Genomic DNA, 21,300 nt, shown 5'->3' on the forward strand with positions numbered 1-21,300 from the left:
GTTTACACTCTATGTGTTGTCCATGTTAAACAGCGCATTCAATGGAAATGCACAGCTCTATTCCAGAACCAGAAGTTGAGAAAATGTTGGGAACATTCTGCAGGTACCTGTGAAGAGAGAATCAGATTTCATCCTGATGAAAATTGATGCTGATTGTGCAGTATAAATGCACCTTGAAAACTGTACTCAGCAATAAAATGCTTTACCACAACACTTTCTTTACGTTCTTATATTATGGTCGATTATTATGTATTTTTACATTTATGTACAATCGCAGGATTTACTTCAGGTGACAATTTATTTGAATGCATCGGAATTATTTTGCTCGAGGATGAAAAACAGGTTATAACTTAGCAACCATGAGTTCACTGCTTTAACTGCAAACAAGGACGCTTGTCTACAGTTAAAGTTTCTTTTGTGTTATCTGTGAAATGAGATTTGGCCCAACTCTGCGCTGTGTCGAGCCAAAAACAAGGAGTCGAGGTTAGGAGGAGTAAATCTGCGAGAAAGCAGACGAGCATAGTTCACAAGCCAGTGCAGCTATTAATAGACCTGAGTTCTTTTACAATGTCAACTGTAACCAAAGCCGTTGTGTTAAAATTTGTTTGCCAGAAATATCCTCAGCCACTAGTTGAGAGATCTTGCTTCAGGAGACTGTGCCCCCACCGATGGAGCCCGCCGAGAAAGACCGAAACCCGCCTTTTGCGGTCAGTATATTAGGTCTGCCAGGTGACAATGAGGTTTTTGCAGAGGACGATGAGATCTGGATTAAACCAAAGTTCTCCCCGCTTCCACGAAGACGGAGTTCCTCCTCAGACGAAGACTCGCAACCTCCGTTAAACCTGAGTCGAAAAGTTTCCTTTGCTGATGCATTTGGCCTGGAGCTTGTGTCGGTGAGAGAGTATGACAAGTGGGACGTGGGCGGCTGCTCGGCGGGAGCTGGAGCGCAGGATGAACGGGCACACCAAGATGAATGCCTTCTGCTGCCCCTTTTTGAGCTGCCGTCCTCCCCCGAGCAGCTGAGGCAGAAACTTTATGCCCAGAAAGTGGAACTAGAATCAACAGAGTTTCCCCGGGGTACGAACTGCATGAAAGGGTTAATTCGTGTACTGAATATATCATATGAAAAGCTAGTGTACATCCGGATGACATTAAATAATTGGGAGAGCTACTATGACATCTTGGCTGACTATGTAACCGATTCTTGTGACGGCGAAACTGACCAGTTCACGTTCAAAATTCTGTTAGTCCCCCCTTATCTGAAAGACGGTGCTAAAGTCGAATTTGCCATCCGCTATGAAACCCAAGATGATATTTATTGGGCGAACAATGATCACAAAAATTACGTGATCCTTTGTCACAAGAAGGGTGACCCGATTGCAAATGAAAAGCCCCAAGAAGAACTGGATGACCGAAATTTAAAAAGCTGCCTAAAGACGACATACAGGTGAGGGCACTTTCAGAGTGGGACATGTTTAGTCTCTTCTACAGTTTTGGGCAACTCGGGGGGACTCGTCACTTAATTGAACTGGTAACGGCGAAAAGTGGTTTGTGTTGACTGAGGGGCTTACAGAGTTGATTTGAAAATAATGTTCTTTCGTTAGTGAACAAAATCTGTAAGGTAATGCGGGACTATGATATAGGTAAAATTCAGAGCTGATTAAGGCTATAATTAACCTTAAGACTTACCTATATCATAGCATGTTTGCAAAGTGCATAGTTCATTGAGATCATATATCTGCTGGCTCGTCACTGAGCTATGCCGGCAGAGTGGTTCAAATTCGTGCTCCATTAATTAGTCTACAGCATGGACACTGTTAAAATTAGTCTGATTATAAAGAAAACACCTAATGACATCACTGATGACTCCTTTTAAGGAGGTTTGGCTGTTCCTCGCTCTCCAGTTAAGGTATATATTTTCATTAATTTTACTTACATTTTTAACTTTCTAATTACACTCTGTGAATGTTATTATAATCCCATGAACGACCAATTATTTTGATGCTTTTCCCCAAGAGGACAAAAGATAGGAATGATTGGTCCAAAGCCAGAAAACATGCATGGTATACTGAAGGCAATAGATGAGGCAGAGGGAACATGAAATCATTGTATTTAAGTTAGTGGTGAGGTAAGTTTTTGATATTTAAATTCATTCAGATTGCAAATGCACCGGGTTAAGAAAGCTATGATGATAGTAACATTACATATCAATTTTTGATGGACTGAGTAGGTTTAGTTGGAGCTTAAATACCTTCAAAATCTGCAGGGAAAGAATTAGTTCAGAGCTTACGACTTTTGTCAAAAGAGATTTTTTAAAAAATCTTCTGGAACAAATTTAAGAAGTATGCAATAGGTAAAGAGTCACCATATTCCTTTACAGGAGATAATGTTTGTATACTCCTGAGAGAAGTGGGCAAAATTCCAGCTTTTGAGGAAAAGTTGCCATTTAACTGAGGAGTTATGGACAGCTACTATAAGTTACGTTAAGTAAAAGAGGAACTCCTCAGAGATTTTGAGATTGTTGCTAGTACAGCAACAATACAGACCCTTCTGCCCACAATGTTGTACTGACCTTTCAACCTAGATCAATCTGACCTTTCCTCACACATAGCCTAACATTCTTCTTTCATCCATGTCCCTGATGCTTCTGCCTTCACTGCTATTCCTGGGAGGAATTACACACATCCTTATGTGTGTTTTAAAGAAACCTCTGACATCATCCCAATCCTCTTATAATTATGACCCTCATATTAGCCATATCCACCCTGGGAAAAAGACTGGTTGTCCCCTCTATCTATGCCTCTTATCATCTTATACACCTCTCTCAAGTTGCCTCTCATCCTCCTTGGGACTGAAGGGAAAAGTCCTAGCTTGATCAATCTAAGACATGTTCACAGGTGGTTTTGTCTCACAAAGTATTAGTTATAGAAATTAACATGAATGGGTGAAAGTGATATGAGCAATTAAATAAAATATGAACAAATTAGGTATTGTTTATTGAATTTATTTCAATTAAGTATAGTAAGTTAATAATGAATATTATATAGCAGCTTGCAAACTTTGCATCAGAACATGAAGATTAAATCAAAAGAGTAAATACAGAAACCATGATGAAGTATTTTGCTATTAAAATTTGCTTTGAATTTTATTTTTAATTGTAGTTGTTATGTTGATTGGAAAATTAATTCTCCCAGGTGATTCAAAGAGTTGAACTGATAAAAATAAACAATAGCGAATTCATATCAGGAGCATACTAGTCAACATAGTTTTGTTTCCTACTTGGTTATAGAGGCCCCTGAACAGTAGCCAGGATGTGAGATATAAATTACAACAGGAAAAAGAAAAGGCATGTAATTAGGGCAATGTTACGATAGTCATGGGGGAATTCAATATGCAGGTAGATTGGGAAAATCGAGTAGATGCTGGATCCCAAGAGAGAGAATTTGTAGAATGCCCATGGGATAGCTTTTTAGAGCAGCTTGTAATTGAGCCCATGAGGATAAAGGCAATTCTGGATTAGGTGTTGTGTAATGAACCAGAATTGATTAGGGAGCTTAAGGTAAAGGAACCCTTGGGAGGCAGTGATCATAATATGATAGAGTTCACCCCTCGGTTTCAGAGGGAAAAGGTAAAGTCAGATGTACCAGTATTACAGTGGTAATAAAGAGAATTAGAGAGGCATGATAGAGGAACTGACCAAAGCTGACTGAAAGTGGACACTAGCAAGGATGATGGCAGAACTGCAATGGTTGAAGTTTCTGGGGGTAATTCAAAAGGCACAGGGTAGATACATCACAAGGATGAAGTACTCTAAAGGGAGGATAAGGCAACTGTGACTGACAAGGGGAGTCAAAGACAGCATAAAAGCAAAAGATAGGGCATATAATATAGCAAAAATTAGTGGGAAGTTAGATGGTTGGTAAGCTTTTAAAAAACAACAGAAGGCAAATTTTTACAAAACAGGAGAGTAAAGATGAAATATGAAGGTAAGCTAGCCAATAATATCAAGCGCATACCAAAAATTTTTTCATATATATAAAGTGTAAAATATCAGCAAGAATGGATATTTAACCACTGGTAATTGATGCTGAAGAGGTAGCCATGGGGGACAAAGAAATGGTGGATGAATTTAGTAAGTATTTTATGTCATTCTTCACTTTGGAAGACACAAGCAGTATGCCAGATTTGAGAGTGTGCAGGGTGCAGTAAGTGCAGTTGCTTGGGAAACAGTAAGGTCTGAGGGTAGATAGTCACCTGGACCAGACAGACTACACCCCAGGGTTCTAGAAGAGGTCGCTTAAGAGATTGTGGGGGCATTGGTAATGACCTTGCAAGAATCACCAGATTCGGGAATGTTTTCAGAGGACTGGAAAAGACCATAAGATATAGGAGCAGGGCTAGGCCATTTGGCACATTGAGTCTGCTCTGCCATTCAATCAGGATTGATCCACTTTTCCCCCCTCCTCCAGCCTTCTCCCCGAAAACTGCAAATGTCACTCCACTCTTTACCAAGGGAGGGAAAAAAAGAAGAGAAATCATAGGTCACCTGGCATGACTTCGGTGGCTGGGAAGATGTTGGATTCTATTTTTAGGATATGCTTTTGGGGTACTTGGAGGCATGTAATAAAGTAGGCCAAAGTCAGCATGGTTTCCTTAAGTGGAAATCTTACCTGAAAAATCTATTGGAATTCTTTGAGGAAATAACAGTCTGGATAGACAAGGGAAAACAGAGGGGACCTATTCTGGTTGGCTGCCGGTAACTAGTGGTGTTCCTCAGGAGTTGGTATGGGAACCAATTCTTTTCAAGTTATATGATGACGATGTGGATGACAGAATTGATGGATATTTGGCCAAGTTTGAAGACAATACAATTATAAATGGAAGAGAATGTAGTGCTGAGGAAGCGGGGGTCTGCGGAAGGACTTGGACAGATTTGGCAAGGAGCAAAGAAGGAACATAGTGTAGAGAAGTGTATAGTCATGCACTTTGGTAGAAGGAATAAAGGCATAGACTATTTTCTAAATGGAGTGAAAATTCAAAAAATCAGAGGTGCAAAGGGACCTGGGAGTCCTTGTGCAAAATTCACTAAAGGTTAACTTGCAGGTTGAGTCAGTGCTAAGAAAGGCAAGTGCAATGTTGGCCTTCTTTTCAAAGGACTAGAATATAAAAGCAAGGATGTGGTGCTGAGACTTTATAAGGCATCGGTCAGACCACACTTGGTGTAACGTCAGCAGTTTTGGCCACTTATCTTAGAAAAGGTGAGCTGGCATTGGAGAAGGTCCACTGAAGGTTCATGAGAATGATTCTAGGAATGAAAGGGTTAAAATATGAGGAGTTTTTGATGACTCTGGGCCTGTACTCACTGGAGTTTACTAGGATGAGGGTGGATCTCACTGAATCCTATCGAATATTGAAAGTCTAGAGAAAGTGGATGTAAGAAGATGTTTCCTTTGGTTGGTCAGTGTAGAACCAGGGGGCACAGCCTCAGAATAGAGGGACGTCCATTTAAAATAGAGATGACAAGGAATTTCTTTAGGCTGAGGGTGATGAATCTGTGGAATTCATTGCCATGGACAACTGTGGAAGTCAAGTCATTGAGTATATTTAAAGCAGAAGTTGATAGGTTCATATTTAGTCAGGGCATCAAAGGTTACGTGAAGAAGGCAGGAGAACGGGGTTGACAGGGATAATAAACCAGCCATGATGAAATGGTGGAGCAGACTTGCTGGTCCTATGTCTTATGGTTAATAATCAACTTGTTGATGTTTACTAGGCTAAGTAGAAACGACATGGACTTTTCAAGTAATTTGAAAGGTTCTTGGCGTGAGGTGATTCAACCCTTGGGTATTAGATTGCAAATAATGACAACCCATCCAAAAATTCGATTGTTCTGCCTCAGCCTTCTTCTAAACAGTGAATTAGTATTTGTGAAGTAATATTTGTCAACTGCCATTTAATCCTTCTACTTTATTTGTGCCCTCTAATTATCATTGTCTCAATTGAGAGAAATAGATCATTCCCTCTCACCCTGTCTCAGCTACTTATTAGATTATGTACCTTGATTACATCTGCTAGCCTTGCTTAACTCCTCTTTTCTCTGTTCTAAAGAAAAGTGCCTAACCTATCTTGTCTTTTCTGTGATCCTGGGCAACATCTTTTATAAATCATTTGTTTGCTTCTCATGTGATATGATCATTGCCTTTCCCACTCCTTCCACCTTATTATAAAAATTTGCACTAAACATAATAAGATTTTTCAAATTTCTTTTCATTGATTGTTTGTTACATTAATTAAATTTGCCAGCTGCTTGGATGAGATTCAAATATTTTCACTGAGGTCCACCAGCTATGCTGTAGCAGTCAGAGCAACAGCATGTAAAGGCATCAGGACGGATACTACAGAATTCATAACAACGATTAGTAGACTTTTGTATGCAGTAGAGCATTAATTAATTTATCAATGATTATCTTACGCTTTCTTTTAGATTATGAGAACACTCAGTCCTCTTTTATTGTCATTTAGATAGAAATGCATACATGCATTAAGAAATAATACAATGTTTCTCTGGAGTGATATCACAGAAAACAAGACAGACCAAAGACTAACACTGACAAAACCACATAATTATAACATATATTTACAGCAGTGCAAAGCAATACCATAATTTGATAAAGAACAGACCATAGGCACAGTAAAAAAAAAGTTCTCAAAGTCTCGAGTCGATCCACTCCCGAGTCCCCGATAGCAGGCGGCAAAAGGGAGAAACTCACTGCCATGAACCTCCAGGTACTGTCAACTTGCCGATACCTCGGAAGCAGCCGACTCCAGCTGACCCTGAGTCCATCCGTCTGAAGACTCCGAGCTTCCGAACAGCCTCTCCGATACAGCCTCCCGAGCGCCATCCTCTGCCGAGCGCCTTCGCCCTCTCCCCGGCCGCTGAAACACGCAAAGCTGAGGATTTCGGGGCCTTCAGCTCCGGAGATTCCGGTTACCACACAGTAGCAGCAGTAGCAAAGCGGGCATTTCAGAAGTTTTCCAGATGTTCCGCTGTGCTCTCACTCTGTCACCATCAAATCAGGATTGTGCACAGTCCCCTACTTGACAAATAACAGATATTCATCACCGAAGTGGCCGCGCGCGCTGCTGTCGCGCCATCATCTTCTCCCCCCTCCCGGGAAGATTTTATTTCTGTAATATGGCCTTTAGGAGACAGTAATGGTGATAGTGAGGTTGAGATGGAAAGTGGGGACTTGGGATTGCATTTATTGGTTCTGCACACAGTTGAATTTTTCAACGATAGCATGGATAGAACAATTCTGTCAAGAATGCCTGCTCTCATCTCTTTTTCCTCCTCCTCCTCTTGCTGCTGGTCCTCGGCTATCGATGATTCAGCTTATATCAAGGACTGACCCTTTAGAGCACAAGCTATTTCAGCATGCACTAAATGGCCCCAGATCTAGGCGTGGACAAGACGTGGCTACAGGATGAGGGAACTCCAGCACTGGGCTGGGTGAGGTATTCCTGGGCTGGGCGAGGCATATGGACAGGTCGAGAACACGAAGCCTTGACTTGGTTGAGGGAGACAGGAACGCAGAGCCTTGGTCGAGGGAGAACAGGGATATAGAACACAGAGCCAGGACCCCTCCTTGGGAACAGGACTTGGGGCCGGGGCTCTACACAGAGTCAGGACCCCTCCTAGGGAGCAGAATGTAGGGCCGGGACTCATACACAGAACACTGAGAGACCAGATCTCCACTCAAGGTAGCGGAAAATGGCCAGATCTACCTAGCGTAGACACAGAGACAGTTCCCAACTCAAGGTAGCGGCAAGCAGCCGGACCTACCTAGCAAAGGCGTGGACACAGAGACAGTTCTAATCAATGAAAGACAGTTCCTTATCTAGACACAACAAGGCCCAGATCTTGCCCTGGTGGTTGAACCTGATGGCATTACAGGCGAGGCTTCAGGCGAAGGTAGGCTACAGTCAAGGGCTACAGAAGGAAGGAGAAGTGAAGGGAAGGGAACAGTCCAGACACCGAAGCTGAACCCAGGAGCTGTTTATATAGCCAGCCCAAAATGAGAATCATGTGCCTCAATTAAGGTACCAACAGAACAAGAGAAAACTGGAAAACCTGGAATAAGGATCGATGGACTGGTCTGTGAACCGGAATGCAGACTTCACGGACCAGACCATGACAGAACACTGAAGCAAAGTATTCATTGAGTACCCAGCTATCTCCTGTGGTTCCATACACACTTTTCCACTGTCACACTTGATTGGTCTTATTCTCTCACATCTTATCCTCTTGCACTTCACATACTTGTGGAATGCCTTGGGGTTTTCTTTATCCTGCTCACAAAGGTCTTCTCATGGCTCCTTCTGGCTCTCCTAATTCCATTCTTAAACTCCTTCCTTCTAGCCTTATAATCTTCTAGATCTCTATCGTTTCCTAGTTTTTAGTTTGTACACCATGGTTCCTGTACCCGACCATACTTTCCTTGTCTCATTGTAATGTACCTATGCAGAACTCCATGCAAATATCCCCTGAATATTTGCCTCATTTCTGCCATACATTTCCCCGAGAACATCTCTTCCCAATTTATACTTCCAAGTTCCTACCTGATAAAGCTTTCATAGATATGTGAAAAGAAGAAGATTGGTTAAGACAAATGCAGGTCCCCTACAGACAGAAACAGGTGAATTGATTATGGGGAGCAAGGACATGGCAGACCAATTGAATAACTACTTTGGTTCTGTCTTCACTAAGGAGGACATAAATAATCTTCCGGAAATAGTAGGGGACAGAGGGTCCAGTGAGATGGAGGAACTGAGGGAAATACATGTTAGTAGGGAAGTGGTGTTAGGTAAATTGAAGGGATTAAAGGCAGATAAATCCCCAGGGCCAGATGGTCTGCATCCCAGAGTGCTTAAGGAAGTAGCCCAAGAAATAGTGGATGCATTAGTGATAATTTTTCAAAACTCTTTAGATTCTGGACTAGTTCCTGAGGATTAGAGGGTGGTTAATGTAACACCACTTTTTAAAAAAGGAAGGAGAGAGAAACCGGGGAATTATAGACCGGTTAGCCTAACATCGGTGGTGGGGAAAATGCTAGAGTCAGTTACCAAAGATGTGATAACAGCACATTTGGAAAGTGGTGAAATCATCGGACAAAGTCAGCATGGATTTGTGAAAGGAAAGTCATGTCTGACGAATCTCATAGAATTTTTTGAGGATGTAACTAGTAGAGTGGATAGGGGAGAACCAGTGGATGTGGTATATTTGGATTTTCAAAAGGCTTTTGACAAGGTCCCACACAGGAGTTTAGTGTGCAAACTTAAAGCACATGGTATTGGCGGTAAGGTATTGATGTAGATAGAGAATTGGTTGGCAGACAGGAAGCAAAGAATGGGAATAAACGGGACTTTTTCAGAATGGCAGGCAGTGACTAGTGGGGTACCGCAAGGCTCAGTGCTGGGATCCCAGTTGTTCAAATGTATATTAATGACTTAGATGAGGGAATTAAATGCAGCATCTCCAAGTTTGCGGATGACACGAAGCTGGGCGGCAGTGTTAGCTGTGAGGAGGATGCTAAGAGGATGCAGGGTGACTTGGATAGGTTAGGTGAGTGAGCAAATTCATGGCAGATGCAATTTAATGTGGATAAATGTGAGGTTATCCACTTTGGTGGCAAAAACAGGAGAACAGATTATTATCTGAATGGTGGCCGATTAGGAAAAGGGGAGGTGCAACGAGACTTGGGTGTCATTATACACCAGTCATTGAAAGTGGGCATGCAGGTACAGCAGGCGGTGAAAAAGGCGAATGGTATGCTGGCATTTATAGGGAGAGGATTTGAGTACAGGAGCAGGGAGGTACTACTGCAGTTGTACAAGGCCTTGGTGAGACCACACCTGGAGTATTGTGTGCAGTTTTGGTCCGCTAATCTGAGGAAAGACATTCTTGCCATAGAGGGAGTACAAAGAAGGTTCACCAGATTGATTCTTGGGATGGCAGGACTTTCATATAATGAAAGACTGGATCGACTAGGCTTATATTCGTTGGAATTTAGAAGATTGAGGGGGGATCTTATTGAAACATATAAAATCCTAAAGGGATTGGACAGGCTAGATGCAGGAAGATTGTTCCCAATGTTGGGGAAGTCCAGAACGAGGGGTCACAGTTTGAGGATAAAGGGGAAGCCTTTTAGGACCGAGATTAGGAAAAACTTCTTCACACAGAGAGTAGTGAATCTGTGGAATTCTCTGCCACAGGAAACAGTTGAGGCCAGTTCATTGGCTATATTTAAGAGGGAGTTAGTTATGGCCCTTGTGGCTAAAGGAATCGGGGGTATGGAGGGAAGGCTGGTACAGGGTTCTGAGTTGGATGATCAGCCATGATCATACTGAATGGCGGTGCAGGCTGGAAGGGTCGAATGGCCTACTACTGCACCTATTTTCTATGTTTCTATGTTTCTATGATGGCTTCATATTTCCTTTTACTCCAATTAAACGCTTTCCTAGCTTGTCTGTTTCTATCCCTCTCCAATGTTATGGTAAAGGAGATAGAATTGTGATCACTATCTCCAAAATGCTCTCTCACTGAGAGACTTGACACCTGAGCAGGTTCATTCCCCAATACCAAATCCAGTACAGCCTCTCCTCTTGTAGGCTTATCTACATATTGTATCAGGAAACATTCCTGAACACATGTAACAAACTCCACCCCCTCTAAACCCCTTGCTCTAGGGATATACCAAACAATATTTGGGAAATTAAAATCTCCCACCACAACAACCCTTTTATTATTATACCTTTCCTGAATCTGCTTCCCTATCTGCTCCTCGGTGTCCCTGTTACTATTGGGTGGTCTATAAAAAACACCCAGTAGAGTTATTGACCCCTTCCTGTTTCTAACTTCTACCCACAGAGACTCCATAGACAATCCCTCCATGACCTCCTCCTTTCCTGAAGCCGTAACACTATTTCTGATCAGCAGTGCCACGCCCCCACCTCTTTTGCCTCCCTCCCTGTTTTTTCTGAAACAGCTAAAGCCTGGCACTCTAAGTAACCATTCCTGCCCCTGAGCCATTCAAGTCTCTGTAATGGCCACAACATCATAGCTCCAAGTACAGATCCACGCTCTAAGCTCATCCACTTTGTTCATGATGCTTCTTGTATTAAAATAGACACATCTCAAACCATTGGTCTGAGCGTATCCCTTCTCTGTCACCTGCCTATCCTCCTTCTTACACTGTCTTCAAGCTTTCTCTATATGTGAGCCAACCGCCCCTTCGTCCGTTGTTTCAGTTCAGTTCCCACCCTCCAGCAGTGCTAGTTTAAACTCTCCCCAATAGCCTTAGCAAACTTCCCTGCCAGGATACTGGTCCCAATTGCTGTAGACGATTTCTTACTTTTGTAGGATAACGTCTTTCCTGATTAGGGGAGCCACTCTGCTTGGCAGATGAGACTTGTGGCTGTGAAACAATCTCAGGTTCAAGGGCTTCCTCTGTGGTGGTTGTAGGAGTTGACTCTGGGACTGCAGGAAGTGGTTCTGACAGCTCTGGGAACCTTTCCTCTCTGACAGTTGACTCTGCTGTCCTCGGCTGATTGATACGTTATCTCCAGATGATGTCAGATACAATCTCCACTGTGTAAGGGAATGGTCCAGTTCTGTCTGTAATCTTTTCAAACACCCAGTTTTGATCACCTCTGTAGTTCCTCGCCAGAGCAGCTTGTCCAGGAATGAAACAAAGAAATTCTTTGTTTGAGGAGCCCTAAATTTGTCTCAGCTGTTTGTTCTGCATACTCCTTCTGGGATTGGGCTTCAGAAGATCCAAGCATGAGCGCAAGGGACGACCCAGCAACAGTATAGCTGGTGAGTTGTTGCTTGTGCAGTGTGCTGCAATATGATATGAAAGGAGGAAACTGGCGAACTTCCGATTCTTTGTCAGTGTAGTGTGTTCTGCCAACATTGCTCACAGATTTAGACTCTGAACAAACCTTCCCGCCAAGCCATTTGTAGCTGGGGGTACGGTGCCGATATAATATGTCTTATTCCATTCATTTTCAGGAATGATTGAAACAGTTCCACCACAAACTGTAGGCCATTGACACTGACTAAGTCTTGTGGAACACCAGTCCAAGAGAAGAGGCTTTTCAACCCATCAACAGCGTGTGGGGCTGCAGTGGAGGCCATTGGGAAACTTCTGGCCACTTTGTAGCTACTACCAAGAAATTTGTGCCCATGATTAGTCCAGCAAAATCCACATGAATCCTCTGCCATTCCCACAGATGGAGAGGGGCTATTCTCTGCATCTTCTGGACATGTTGGCATCGAATAGTGAATGACAAGCTGCTTGATCTGTTGATCCCTCCCAAGCCACTAGACATAGTTTTGAGCCAATGCTTTCATTTTCACCATGCCTAGATGACTGGCATGTAGCTCCTCAGCTGAAATAGTACAGTAATTCCTAATTGCTTCATAAGGCAACCCCAATTAAGGGCAAGTTCATCCCAGTGTTGGTAAAAATTGGGGATCTTGGATTTCTGCAGCAAATAAAGCTGCAGAATAAAGCTCTTTGTAAGCGTTCATGGTGGGAAACACTTTGGACTGTTCAAAATCAGAATCACCGGCATGTGTCGTGAAATTTGTTAACTTCTTCTATCTTCATCTGAGTGTAGGCCTCAGCTAAATCCACTTCACTGAAGTATTTCCCTCTAGAAGGATTTGTAAAGATATCCTCTAGAGAATATTGATTTATTTTGGAACTGGGTTGATGATGACCACAGAATCTGACAGACCCATTCTTCTTGGCTACTGGGACCATTGGCATTGCCCATGGGCTCCACTCAAGCTTCTTTCAGCCTCCCTGTGATCTAGCTCACCTCACTGCCTTATCACGGGTGGCATAAGGAACTGGCCAGGCTTTGAAAAACTTGGGTGTGGCATTTTCATTTAACACTATTTTACCCTTGATATGTTTGAGTTTTCCGATGTCATCTTTGAACACTGCTGTGGGATAATCTAAGCAACACAGACAAAATGCTAAAGAACTCAGCAGGCCGGGCAATATCTGTGGAAATGAGTAAACAGTCAAAGTTTTGGGCTGAGACACTTCATCAGAACTGGAGAAAAAAGATGAGTATCAGAATAAGAAGGTGGGGGGAGGGGAGGAAGAAATACAAGGCAGTAGGTGATAGGTGAAACCGGGAAAGGTGAAGGAGTGAAATAAAGAGCTGGGAAGTCGATTGCTGAAAGAGATAAAGGCTGGAGAAGGGGGAATCTGATAGGAGCGGACAGAAGGCCATGGAAGGAAGGGAAGGGGGAGCAGCACCAGAGGAAGGTGACGGGCAGGTAAGGAGATGAAATGGGATAGGGAAATGGGAATGGGTAATGGTGAGGGGGGGGTCATTAGTAGAAGTTCGAGAAATTGATGTTCGTGCCATCACATTCAAGGCTAGCCAGATGGAATATAAGGTGTTGCTCTCCAGTCTGGGTGGGACCTCATCGCAGCAATAGACGAGGTCATGCACTGACATGTGGGATTGGGAGTGGGAAGTGGAATTAAAATGGGTGGCTACTCTGGTAATAACACTCCCCCCCACCAGTTGGCATTGCCATTTCCGACTCTCACCCTAACCGTCCGTCACCTTCCTCTGGTGCCCCCTTCTTCCATGGCCTTCTGATTGATTATTTGTAGCCCGGGCAACAATTGCACAAGTGTTTAATGTTTTTGGTGGTTGTAGAGATGTCTGCAGGGGTTATCCTATTGGTTTTGCAGGATCTTTTTCCTCACAATGAAAACTACTGGTGATGACCATTGATATGGAAACATTAGTGACACTCTTTGGAATGTGGACACGTGATCTGGAGAGTGGATACAGAGCAGGAAGAGTTGCTGAAAGAGGGATTCAAAAATAAAGATAAAGGGGTCAAAATAATTCAGGCTAAGGACTTGCACTATTACAGAATACAAGGTCATATTCTTGTCTCTGGTCATCACTCAGTGCCTCCTACTACTTTATCTGACTGCTGTGACAGTGCATTGTGTAAGCCAGAGATTGAGCCACTGGATAATTGATCAAATAGCAGATATTTGCCAACAAGAGTAGCCTGTGGACAGGGCCCTGCAAGCGCTGCCTCTGCATCTGAGCTCCATTCAGTTTGTTTACTGTTCCTGAATCAAGCAGATTGAGGACATGATTGATTTCCCTCAGTAAAATCCTGACATGTCACAGAACAAGAAATTTGCGCAAAAGCTTTGGGCTCCATTCAAGTTTCCAGTTCCCAAGCTCAGACACACAAACCCAACAGAAAGTCATTATATTGCTTTCCCTAGCTGCATTTTAACACCAGTTTCTTTGAACTGTGGCTTTCTTGAGCCACATTTATTGCAGAATTATCATTAAATTTCTTGCTTGCCCTATTGCACACATACGTATATTAATGGCAAATATTGACCACCTTTTGTTTATTTGTTGTTATGTAACTCCCAGAAAACAAGGCAAACACAGTCAAAACAAAAAGTAAATATGTGCTATTAAACTGAGTCATAATGTTTTTCATTGCTGCTATTTTGCCAATAAGTCTAGATTTCGTCAGAATCAGATTTAATATCACCGGCATATGCCGTGAAATTTGTGAAATGTAAATATAAGTTGTGCAAATAATGGAAGTAAAAAGTAGTGTGGTAGTGTTCATCATTTCAATGTCCAATCAGAAATTGGATGACGGAAGGGGAAGAAACTGTTACTGAATCATTGAGTGTGTGCCTTCAGGCTCCTATACCTGCTTCCATGACACTACCATCATCTTTGTCTTTGCAGCATTTATTTTCATTCCAAATCGTTCACCTTCAGCATTTATCTTATCTACTATTCTGAGTAACTCGTCCTCAGTCTCGGCTAACAACACTGAATCATCTGCATACCTCAAGTTCTTCACCGTCACTCCACCAATTTGGACACCAGCTTCATCGTTCAACACCCTGAAGATTACCTCTGAGTAAATGTTAAATAATAAAGGGGAGACAATGCATCCCTGGCAAACCCCTTTTTGGATCTCAATTTCTGGTGAATTCCCACCACTAGTTCTTATTACTGCCTTCTGATGCCAGTACAGACTCGCAATCAGTCGAACATCTTTCCCATCCAGCCCCAAAGAGTTCAGGCAATTGACCAGCTGTTCATGATTGACTCGGTCAAAAGCTTTTTTGTAATCCAGGAAGCACATGTAAATGTCTTTTTTTTTGGAGCTAAGTTTCCAATTCTCTACAGCTTACTTCAATCCTGTGAAGTAGCCACCCATCCTACCGCTATACCATAGGTGATGTCTCCATGATACATCTATAGAAATTTGCAAGGGTTTTATGAGACATGCCAAATCTCCTCAATTCCCAACGATTTGGAATGAAAATAAATGCTGCAAAGACAAAGATGATAGTAGTATCACAGAAAAAAGAAGTCCCCAGAATCAGTATCAAAATTAATGGCATAGGCATAGAGCAAGTCAAGAAGTTTGTGTACTTGGGACAGATGGTCACAGAGGATGGGAAATGTGATACAGAAATTAGACGAAGAATTGAGATTGCAAGGTCAACGTTCTGGAGCCTGAGTGAGGTGCTGTGTGGCAAGAGGTTGGACTTTGGGCTGCATTGTAGAATTTGGAAATGCTATGTCTGGAGAAGTCTGTTGTATGGAGTCGAATCGTGGACCTTATGCAAGGAAGCGCAACGACGACTGGAGGCATTTGAAATGTGGTGTTTAAGGAGAATGCAGAAAATTAGATGGGTGATGAAGGTCAGTAATATGGAAGTGTTGAAGAGAGTGAGGAGTGAAAAGGAGTTGCTGAAGAATGTACAGAAAAGGAAGCTGGAATATGCCGGGCACTTGTTAAGAGGTAGTAGACTGCAGAAATTGTTATTGGAAGGAATGATAGAAGGAAAGAGGGAAAGAGGAAGGCAGCGATCCACTTGGTACGATAATGTGAGGCAATGGACTGGGTTGAGTTATGCTGAGGCCAGAAAAAGAGCGCAAGATCGAAGAAGATGGAGGTGCATAGCCGTCAACCCCAGATTCGGGACGGCACCCACTGCCTGACTGACTGACCTCCTCCCTGATGGTAGCAATGAGAAGTGGGCATGTCCTGGGTGAAGGGGGTCCTTAATGATGGACACCAGCTTTTTGAGGCATTGCTCCTTGAAAATGTCCTGGATACTATGGAGGGTAGTGCTCATGATGGAGCTGACTAAGTTTCCAGTTCTCTACAGCTTACTTCAATCCTGTGAAGTAGCCACCCATCCTACCACCATACGATACGGTGATGTAGTTAGTTAGAATGCTCTCCACGGTACATCCGTCGAAATTTGAAAGGGTTTTATATGACATGCCAAATCTCCTCAAACTCCCAATGAAATATAGCCATTGTTGTGCTGCCTTTGTAGCTGCATCGATATATTGGGTCCAGGTTAGATCCTTAGAGATGTTGACACCCAGTAACTTGAAATTGCTCAGTACATATTAAGAGATGCTTCTTCCTGATATTTGTTTAAACCTGACTTTCCGCCAATTACTTTTCATATCTTGATGTAATTGTAAGCCACCTGTTGTCAGATAATTGTAATAGTATAGTCATAGTCATAGTCGTACTTTATTGATCCTGGGGGAAATTGGTTTTCGTTACAGTTGCACCATAAATAATAAATAGTAATTAGAACCATAAATAGTTAAATAGTAATATGTAAATAATGCCAGTAAATTATGAAAATAAGTCCAGGACCAGCCTATTGGCTCAGGGTGTCTGACCCTCCAAGGGAGGAGTTGTAAAGTTTGATGCCCACAGACAGGAATGACTTCCTATGATGCTCTGTGCTGCATCTCGGTGGAATGAGTCTCTGGCTGAATGTACTCCTGTGCCCACCCAGTACATTATGTAGTGGATGGGAGACATTGACCAAGATGGCATGCAACTTAGACAGCATCCTCTTTTCAGACACCACCGTGAGAGAGTCCAGTTCCATCCCCACAACATCACTGGCCTTACGAATGAGTTTGTTGATTCTGTTGGTGTCTGCTACCCTCAGCCTGCTGCCCCAGCACACAACAGCAAACATGATAGCACTGGCCACCACAGACTCTTAGAACATCCTCAGCATCGTCCGGCAGATGTTAAAGGACCTCAGTCTCCTCAGGAAATAGAGACGGCTCTGACCCTTCTTGTAGACAGCCTCAGTGTTCTTTGACCAGTCCGGTTTATTGTCAATTCATATCCCCAGGTATTTGTAATCCTCCACCATGTCCACACTGACCCCCTGCATGGAAACAGGGGTCACCGGGACCTTAGCTCTCCACAGGTCTACCACCAGCTCCTTAGTCTTTTTCACATTAAGCTGCAGATAATTCTGCTCACAGCATGTGCCAAAGTTTCCTACCGTAGCCCTGTACTCAGCCTCATCTCCCTTGCTGATGCATCCAACTATGGCAGAGTCATCGGAAAACTTCTGAAGATGACAAGACTCTGTGCGGTAGTTGAAGTCCGAGGTGTAAATGGTGAAGAGAAAGGGAGACAAGACAGTCAAGGCAGTAATAACAAGACAGTAATAACATTGTTGTCAACATCTAGTCACCTCTCATTATCCAGTTGGCTATATTCTATAAGTTAACATTACTTTTAGCTTTAGCAAATTTCACTTTGACAATCTATAATTGTGATCAGGATATGGTAATCTGTGAAAATTTAATTAAATTAAGTTAATTGAAGTGCTATAGATTTGCTCAGGATTATAATATCAAGAAAATTGTCTCTGATGTTTTTGAGATCTGAAGAATCAGGAGAATATTTTATTCTAATGGTCCTCCTTGTATACAGTATTTCTGATAATTCCTGTTAGAGAATCTTTAAAGCAAATGACCCTGGATTTTTAGGTTTAAGTTAAATGATGCTGCTGTGTTTTTAGAAATGGAGCACTCAGGGTGAACCAAACTGTAGTCACAGAGGTGATATTGCCAAACCCGTGCATTTATGAGAGGGAAAGCATGACTGACAAACAACTTGATAATGTGACTGGTAGAATGAATGGGGGGGGGGAACCAGCAGATGTGATGTATTTAGATTTTTAACTGGCTGTTGATAAAGTCATACATAAAGTTAGTGTGCAATTTAAAACATATGGATTGAAGTTATTTGAATGGACTGAAAATAGATTGAAAACATATATTATGAATAAACAGGTCTTTTTTAGGCAGCAGGTGGTGATTAGCAGTGTATGACAGGAATTAATATTTGGTTCCCAGGTATTCACGGAAGCAATTACAACATTGCAAGTTCAACAATACGATAAAACAGGGTGTGATTGTAAATTGTCAAGAAGATGCAAGGAGACTTAAAGAAAATTTAGACAAGTTGGGTGAATACACACATATGGCAGTATAATATACAGTAGATGCAGAGCAGAACACAGCGTAAGATACTTCTTATATGTTGACTTCCTGAACTTCAATGAGACAAAGGGAAATTTACCCTAAATGAATGAGCAAGAATTTCAGGTTGTATATTGTATACATCCTCTGATATTAAATAGAACTATTAAAATGCTGTATCAATGAATGAATTTCTTAACCAAGTAGCTTACAGTCATTCTGGTTGAAGGACCATTTTGGACAGTAAAAGAGAATCAAAAATACATTCAGTTTCTGCTGTGACATAATGCTGCAGGTAGCAGTACTGCTGCCTCAGCTGTACGGAGCCTGTTCAATCCTCATCACTGTATCGTCTCTGTGGGACTGGCACATTCTCCCTGTGACCGCATAACTTTCTTTGAGATGCTCCAGTTTCTTCTAAGATCCCAATGACTTGCAGATTGCTTTCTGTAAAACTACTCCTACTGCATAGAATCAAAGTTCAAAGCAAATGTATTATCAAATACAGTACATACACTGTATGTTACCTTGTGCAACCTTGGGATTCATTTTTTAGTGGGCATTCTCAATACTCCGTAATAGAATCAATGAATGACTGCCAGTGTGCAAAAGACAACAAACTGTGCGAATACAAAATTAAAGAAAGATTATTAATAAATAAATAACAATAAATATTGAGAACATGAGGTGAAGAGTCCTTGAAAGTGAGTCCATAGGTTGGGGAACACTTCAGTGATGGGGCGAGTGTAGTTGAGTGAAGTTATCCCCTTTGGTTCAAGAGCCTGATGGTTGAGAGGCAATAATTAGTCCTGAACCTGGTGGTGTGAGTCCTGAATCTCCTGGTTACCTTCTTTGTGATGGAAACAGAGAGAGGAGAGCATGTCCTGGGTGATGGGGGTCTAAGTGAATTAATCTAAGTGAATAAATGTGGGGACAATAAAATGGGACTACTGTAGGATTAGTGTAAGTGGGTGATTGATTGTCTGCACAGCTCAGTAGGCTCTGTGGTCTATTTCCATGCAGTATGATTTTATGACCTTATGATATTAAAAAGACCCAATGAGGAGTGGTTAGAAGATTTACATCATAATGGACATCAATGAGCCAAATTTGATTATAGTTCCAGCTTTTTAAAATTTATCCTCCTGTCTCTGAATCAATAGTCCAGGCTTTTTGAATTCCTGTTCAGTAACTTATCTACAGTGTTGCTGTAGAGATTGGAACCTGCAAAAACACATAGGTTGGAAGCTGTACGAAGGCTTAAAGATTGACGAGTGATGACAGCAATTAAGTATCACATTTCCAAGCTCCACTTCTCCAGTGCAGATCTGAGAATTCATCAGTGGATTTGAAATGGCTTTATGTTAGAAGGCTGGATGTAACAAACTTAAAATCCTCCCACTAATTTTCCAATAATAGAATGAGTAAATATTGGGTTTCAGTAATGAAAAAATATTTTGAGACTCAGCACAGGCTACAATTTGGAGTTCTATCACTGTTCTAAAAGTGTGTTGTGGTACACGATTACAGGATACATCTGCCAAACTGTGTGAATATGGGATTAATTTCACACATAATGCAACTTGTTTACAAGATTGTTTGGGAATTGGGGAAGGGTCAACAACAACAGCTGGAATTGTGAGATGACAATTCCTAGCTCTCTCTTAATGTAGTGGGACTTGGATGAGCAGGGGAAATTGTGTTCCGATTCCCTCCTCCACCAGACTTTATTGGCATGGCATCCACGTGATTGCAACTCCCAGGCATCATCTGTGTGCTGCCTATCAATCACTCTGTCCATGAGCAGTAGAAGAGGGAACTGTCTGATGGACAGGAACAGCTGGTCAGACTCCAGTGGGCCACTCACCCACACCAAGGTATACAGTATTAAGGAGGAAGATTGTGAGAGGGAGGTTTGAGAATTGTGATTTTTGGATGAAGAGTCCTAACATTCCCTTCTGAAATCCAATAGTCACTCCTGCTTCACCTGGGCCAGAGAGGGCATGGACCACCTTAGCTAGAACCGTCCCCTTCTGCTGCATAAACTCCTTCACACACCCTTCACCTGTCAAGAAAGTCACAGAGGTTTTCATGTTCAAGCTACTGTTAAAGTCAGTAAGAGGTTGCTAAGGTGAACAGACCTTGACCTTTATACAGGATGTGACGAGAATACACATAAAAATTAAGATGTTTGCTGGCCTGGGTTAGCATCAGTGACATCAGCAAGTGGTCTGCCACCTGCCCTCAGGGGAAGGAGAGATAAGGAACAATGAAGCAGCATCTGGAGATGTGTAATGAAGGGACGGGAGAGAGAGAGCTGTCTGGAGCGGCTCCCCCCTTTGAACCTTGAACTGTTTGAAGTGATGGACAGGCGATGCCCCAGCAGGGGGATAAAAAGGGACAGGTTCGCTAAGGTGACACACACACCACCCGAGGTAACGGGATCCTGGAAGCGGTGCGCCTCTCACGAGTGGGTGAGAAGTACCAGACAACGACCAGGGTGGAAAGGTACGATCAGCGGGAACCCGGTGTGTGTCCGCCCTTGCCTGGGTGCCGGGTTCACTGCAGAGGATCGACCGCATCTGGAGGAGGGGTCACAGTCGGAGACCTCAGGTGACATCACCAAGGACCCGCCCAAAAGTTGCTTGTGAGCAATCTCGCCGGTCTGTGAGTGAAGCCGTTTTGAATGATCAGTTGTTCCTGTTCTATCTCTCTCTTCCCCCCACGTTGTCCATCGCCATGGCAACGATTACTGCGAACTGAACTTTGAGTCACTTTGAAATTTGGTCATTTACCCCTAGACAACGATAGAGCTTGATTGATGCTGTTATCTTAATTCTGTGCACATGTGTGTTTATCATCGCTGAACTGTTGCATTTATTA

The 21,300-nt window shown here is 42.6% G+C and overlaps 1 protein-coding gene across 1 annotated transcript in view; it reads left to right on the forward strand.

Annotated features, from left to right (window-relative positions):
- The first annotated feature begins 625 nt into the window (after window positions 1-625).
- Window positions 626-21,300, forward strand: part of ppp1r3ab (protein phosphatase 1, regulatory subunit 3Ab) — a 47,261-nt gene continuing 26,586 nt past the window's right edge. The window contains exon 1 of the mRNA XM_063057878.1: window positions 626-1,447. Within this exon, the coding sequence (XP_062913948.1) occupies window positions 669-1,447 (779 nt within the window). The 5' untranslated portion in view covers window positions 626-668. The remainder of the gene's footprint in view (window positions 1,448-21,300) is intronic.

This window comes from Mobula hypostoma, chromosome 9 (assembly GCF_963921235.1).
Source record: "Mobula hypostoma chromosome 9, sMobHyp1.1, whole genome shotgun sequence".
NCBI lineage: Eukaryota > Metazoa > Chordata > Chondrichthyes > Myliobatiformes > Myliobatidae > Mobula > Mobula hypostoma.